Source organism: Rhamphochromis sp. 'chilingali' (assembly GCF_963969265.1).
Source record: "Rhamphochromis sp. 'chilingali' genome assembly, chromosome: 3".
NCBI classification, from domain to species: Eukaryota; Metazoa; Chordata; class Actinopteri; order Cichliformes; family Cichlidae; genus Rhamphochromis; species Rhamphochromis sp. 'chilingali'.
In genome coordinates, this window is record NC_137931.1 from 6,440,397 (window position 1) to 6,446,304 (window position 5,908).

The following is a 5,908-nucleotide window of genomic DNA, read 5'->3' on the forward strand; positions in this document are numbered from 1 at the left end:
TCATTAACTGCCAACGTTATCAATGTTATTTCAATATAATAAATACAATGAACAAATAAACACACACGCTCTGGTCAGTCGTCATTATTTTAAGTGAACAGATTTAATTACAGTTCTGGAAACAAGAAATCACTTACTCAGAGAGGACAGTCTTACATCGAGACTTGAAATCAGTTATTTGAGTTACACAGGAGGCAACAGGTTACAGGTATATAGCTGTCATTTTTCATACAGTAAATAACAAAAAGTACATGTATTAGTTTTCTTTGAAGTTTATTTGGATTTAATTTGCAAAAGAACAAAAAGTTTAATAAAATAAGAACAAGAAAAAAATGAGTTTGATAAAGTTTCTGGTGAAATTAACTGTTTGTGTGGCTGTGATTGTAATGATGGTGAAGCAAAATCACCTTTTTCTATCCCCCTCACACATCATCTGGATCATTCTGGTCATTCAGGTAGTCCTCTCCATAGTCAATGATCTTTTTCAGTGCACACAGTATCAGTGAATCCATGTTGTCCTTCGTGTAAATTTCTTTGTGGTAGTTCTTCACGAGGAAGATGCAGTTCAGTGGAATACCCAGGTCCACGTTCACTGTGTCCATCTAAGTTTAAACAACATTACATTTTTAAAAAACCTGAAATCGTATTGTTGCAGCAGTGACATAATTATAAATTACGTCTTGAATTATTTGTACTGATTCCAGCTGAGGTTTCTGTAAAAATATACTGAAATGTACAGCTGAATTAGAGATGTTACATTCATGTGTAAACTGTCTACAAGCTCATGAAAGTTACTTCTTTGAACATACCAGCTTATTCATGTGCTTGCTCTTGTAGGCGTTCTTTATGTCTTTTTTGACTTCAGGACAGGCTTCATCAATTTTAGTCATGAGAGCTATTTGTGGGATCCCTGCCAATACAGAAAGCAATGCAATCATTTTATCTCATGTTTTTCTAGTATTTGAAATTAAGACAATTAATCCATCGCTTAAACTGCACGGTAGGGATATCAGGATCTGTTCTAAAGTGGTTCACCTCATTTCTGGAAGATAGGACGCTTTTAGTTTCAGTGGGAAACTTCCAATCAGACGTGGCTAAGCTTCTATGTGGAGTTCCACAAGGTTCGGTTTTAAGCCCCCTGTTATTTTCACTATATATTCTTCCCTTAGGCCGGATCATTAGCGGTTTCAAAAATATTTCCTATCATTTATATGCGGACGACATCCAATTATACATTTCTTTTAAATCTTGGGAATTAGACAAGCTATCCACTCTTATGGACTGTCTTAAGGAAATTAATCTTTGGATGACAAACAATTTCCTGCAGCTGAACGCAGACAAGACCGAGTGCTTAATCCTAGCCCCAGAGAATATCAAGCCCCAGATTAGTCAACATCTGGGTGCTTTTTCATCGTCGATAAAAGCCACTGCTCGGAATCTTGGGATAATTTTCGACCAATCTTTGTCCTTTGACGTTCATATTAAATCCGTGACCCGCTCCTGCTTTTTTCACTTAAGAAATATTGCCAAACTCAGGACTATTGTCTCCACAACCGAACTGGAGATGCTTGTCCACGCCTTTATTTCCTCCCGGCTGGATTATTGTAATGCACTTTTCTCCTGCGTATCTAAGGCCTCACTAAATCGGCTCCAAGCGGTTCAAAATGCTGCAGCAAGGCTTTTAACCCACAGCAATAAATTTTCCCATATCACTCCTATACTAAAATCCCTGCATTGGCTTCCGGTTGAGTATAGATATAAGTTTAAAATCCTCACCTTTACGTTTATGTCTCTACAAGGTGAGGCCCCCATCTATATCTCGGAGCTTCTCCAGCCCTATTCTCCAAAGCGGACTCTTAGATCCACTGATAGCGGTCGTCTATCTATTCCACGGACTCGTCTGAAAACAAAGGGGGATCACGCTTTTCAAACCCTGGCTCCAATACTGTGGAACGGTTTACCCTCCTCACTACGCACCATCGACACGGTGGCCTCTTTTAAAAAACAGCTTAAAACTCATCTGTTTAGACAGGCATTTGGGTAATGTTAATGCGTAATATGTTGTTTTATTTTATATTTATATTGTACTATTGCTTGTTTGATATGCTTTTATACTTCCTTTATGTTGCTATATTGTTTGTTTGACATGTTTTCTTGTGAAGCACTTTGTAACAGCGTTTTTGTCTTAAAAAGTGCTATATAAATAAATTTTACTTACTTACTTACTAAATGCTCTTAGAACCACATCTGCTCTCACCTTTGTCACGAGCTGCTGCTCTGACTTCTTTCATCTTCCTCCGAGTTTCAACACTGATTATGCTCACTGTGTCAGCTGGAATAACTAAAACCAGAATGTGGACTTTGTCATCTAAAGTAGGAGAACTGTTGTAGTCAGGATCCGTTTCAAACAAGTGACATTTGGGGTTGAACTGGGAAAAAAATGGAAAATCACTTAAACCTTTTTTCACGATACAGTTTCATAGATTGTGTCTGAATGAAGATGTCATACCCTGTAACCTTCTTTTACATGTCCACTCATGGCAAGTTTGATGTCTTCCACAAGAATTCCTCCCTCAGCACCCCTCTCCAGGCCCATGGTGTCATTGAATGCAAAAGGATAAAAGGTTCTTGGATTTTCTCTGTGAATTTTATATGTCCTGTACTGTGAATGTAAAAAATAGTGTTTATAATGTCATATACTAAAGACCCTAAACAGTTTTCAGAATAATTTACACACTAGTTGTACCGACTTTTTTCACTCTTTTTATAGTTTATTGTCTACAAAACAGTTACCACTGCAATGCACTCCTGTAGTCCTAGAGAACCTCAAAGGAAATGAGAGTGTTTTCATGCAAGCATTTAACAGCAATTATGATAAGAATAGATACATCCTCATACATACTGCATTAGTGAAACTGACACCAGAGGTTGCGTCTGCCGAAGCTCGAGTTGCGATTTTGCCTCTTAAAGCACTGTCCACAGAGTTGATGAAGCTGGACTTTCCAGCACCTGGTGGTCCATAAAGCATAATTCTGAGATGCTGGACATCTTTGTGAGGCTTGTAATCTCTGACAAGCTGCAGGTCTTGCTCTTTTTCACTGTTCATTTAGAAAATTACAATAGGATTCAGTTTACACTTACAGTTTACACAACAGTGTTATGAACACACACAAAATAATAAAACAAACAAAACACTTGAGGGGTGTACAACCAAGCCAGACTGACATAGGCAGGTTTGAATTGTCTAGTCTGATAATATCAAAAACCAGAGTCAGAGAAAATTAGCATCGTGATGGTGGTTATTATTGATAACTCAGGCTTTTTGCCTCAGTGTGTGATGCTATATAAAAGGGGCATTTGACATGTCATCTAGCTCGTTGACCTGACTGTTGGAGACATTAGAGCAAAAGGTGCTGTGGATCTATAATGAAAATGATTCATCTTTTGAAATCACAATTCAACACATTTTTCTGCTAGCACAGTTCTTCAGTGGAGGATTAAATCTTTGTATTGATACATTTACACATTATCTGCTGCAATCTGTTCTGACATTAACATCTAATGGCAAACCTCTAAATTACATAAGCCACAGCAAAGCTTTATTAATTTTATTGATGGATTCTCTGTGATAAATATCCAAATAAACCAATCAGTGTTCTAATCTGTTTTCTACTACAGTGGTACCTTGCTATAACGCGGCTTACCTTTTCGTTTTTGTGCAATTTTGAATGCTTTTTTTGTTTGTTTGTTTTTTTACAACGTCTTGTTTTCTGTGAACTGATTGGCTTAGATCATCAATCAATCTCGTCCCGTGTCTCGTCCCAGTACAGAATGCGTTCAGCTTTCCAAATTTACTTAAATCTTCGATCGCTAGCAGTGTGACTCTGAAGTGCTGTACTGTATGTTTGTAAGTTTTCTCTCCAACATTGTCGACTAAACGTTTCGCACCGTCAAAGGCACCTGCGGTAGCACCCAAAAGGCAGAGGAAGATGCTAACATCGCACAAAAGTTGGACTTCTGGACAAAGGAAGGTAGAAGTTAATGTATTTTTCGGACCATAAGGCGCACCAGATTATAAGGTGCATTAAGCGAAACAAAACAGATAAGTCAACCTTTACTCAACTCATTCTTCTTGCTTCCTCTACTTTCGTACCATTGATTCATTAATGTTGAATTCTCTCGCAGCTACTCTATTCCCATGTTCTGGACCTGAAAACAGGGTTTGATCTTTGGTTTCATTCTATAATACTGGACTTGTTTTTTTTCGAAGGCCTTAAAACATCTATAATAATTGTAAAAAAAAAAAAAGATGAGCATTTCTGCATCACCATGTAAAAGAATGAAAATTATTATTATTGTAGTAGTTGTGGGAGTCTCCTAGTGTGTGTGAGTATAGTGGCAGACGTTTCATGCTGCTAGTGTGTCTGTTCCGAGAGAAACCATTCATAACATAACATAACAGGCTGGCACCGATGCCCCTACATGTATGTACGGGCGGAGTAGAGCCTTGGAGACCTAGCCTGTATGGTCTTATGTTGCTAATGTCAAATAAAGGTCTGTTGTTCGATTTAACTGACTGGCTCCCCCAACAACATGCTCGGTGGACCTGCTAGCCGCTCCTTCCTCGCCAGACTGCTGTTATAACAAGTTGAAACAGATCAATTTCGTGATATAAAAATTGTGACTCTGGGATTAACAGAGTCACAGAGAGTTGGTGAAATTAAAGAGTTATTTTTTAATAATTCTGGTACACCTCTCTAAGGAACCACACCCTTAATACTCACCTCCATGGTATGATCCTCTCGTCTACCTCTAACACTGTAAAGTGAAAATGTAAATTGTATAAAAGTCACACTGGAAGGGCAACATTTTAAATGAGTCACACATCATGTGTTAAGGCTGTTACACACTGAACACGTTGCGTTTTTGAGGACAATTCCTCCTCAATAAACGGACTGTGAAAACTAAAAATGAAGCCGACATCAAACAATACCAAGATGAGAAAAGTAAGAAACTAAGAAAACAGCAGCAGAAAGAATTTCATGGTTGCATCCAGGAGCTGAAGCTGTGTGTTCGTACATAGTTCAGGATGTCAGTGGGGCAGCTGTTGTTGAGGTGTTGTTGGTAGAGTTGGGACCAGATCTCAGGAGGCAGCGAAATCATTTCACAGAGCCAACTGAACTGGATTATCATGTAACTGTGTGTCTGATGTAAATAATATCACGTGACTATTTCCATCTGGTTGTGTATTCAGTACAGGTGTCATGTGAGTTAAGAGCTGCCAAATGCAGTGGGCTTGTTGGTCAGGTCTTTTTTATTTAGATTCAAGAAATCGGAAGAATCGGTTGGTCTGAAAAAAAAAAATGCCGCGATTTATTCAGGGTTTCAGTAACGTTGCTCTGACTCTAATCAGTCTCACCTCGCCCAAAGTTCAATTACTGAATCTTTTTTTTCTAAACTTCCTGGAGTTCTGCTGCTCAAATGGTCAGTGTGAACAGCTGCATAAAGAACAGATGAGTCCGAAAAATATTTGTAAACCAGGAAGTATTTGCACGGATCCGGTGTGTAAAAGCCTCTTGTTTTGTCTTCAGGTTTGAATTTTGTATAATATTTAAAATATCTTACGAGGAGGTGAAACAGGGCGTGCTGGCCGTTTAACTGCAATTGAAATATGACAATTTACAAACATGTTAGCAACACTTTTCCATATTCAGGCACGGTTACATTAGATTTTCCAGGCAAATGAAATTTTACTTTTTGCCACTTTCAAATCAAAGGACATCATGGTAACTATTCCATCCATCCATCCATCCATCCATTCGCTTCCACTTATCCTTTCCAGGGTCGCGGGGGGCGCTGGAGCCTATCCCAGCTGTCATGGGGCGAGAGGCAGGGTACACCCTGGACA

The 5,908-nt window shown here is 38.7% G+C and overlaps 1 protein-coding gene across 1 annotated transcript; it reads right to left on the bottom strand.

The window, feature by feature from the left end:
• Positions 1–422: 422 nt before the first annotated feature.
• Positions 423–5,689, bottom strand: LOC308394499 (interferon-induced protein 44-like; the record flags this gene model as incomplete). Its single annotated transcript, XM_080878858.1, has 7 exons — positions 423–602; positions 810–910; positions 2,258–2,429; positions 2,510–2,662; positions 2,903–3,098; positions 4,785–4,818; positions 5,626–5,689. The coding sequence occupies 7 exons, from the start codon at positions 5,687–5,689 to the stop codon at positions 423–425; spliced, it is 900 nt and encodes a 299-aa protein (XP_080734984.1).
• Between the last annotated feature and the right edge of the window lie 219 nt (positions 5,690–5,908).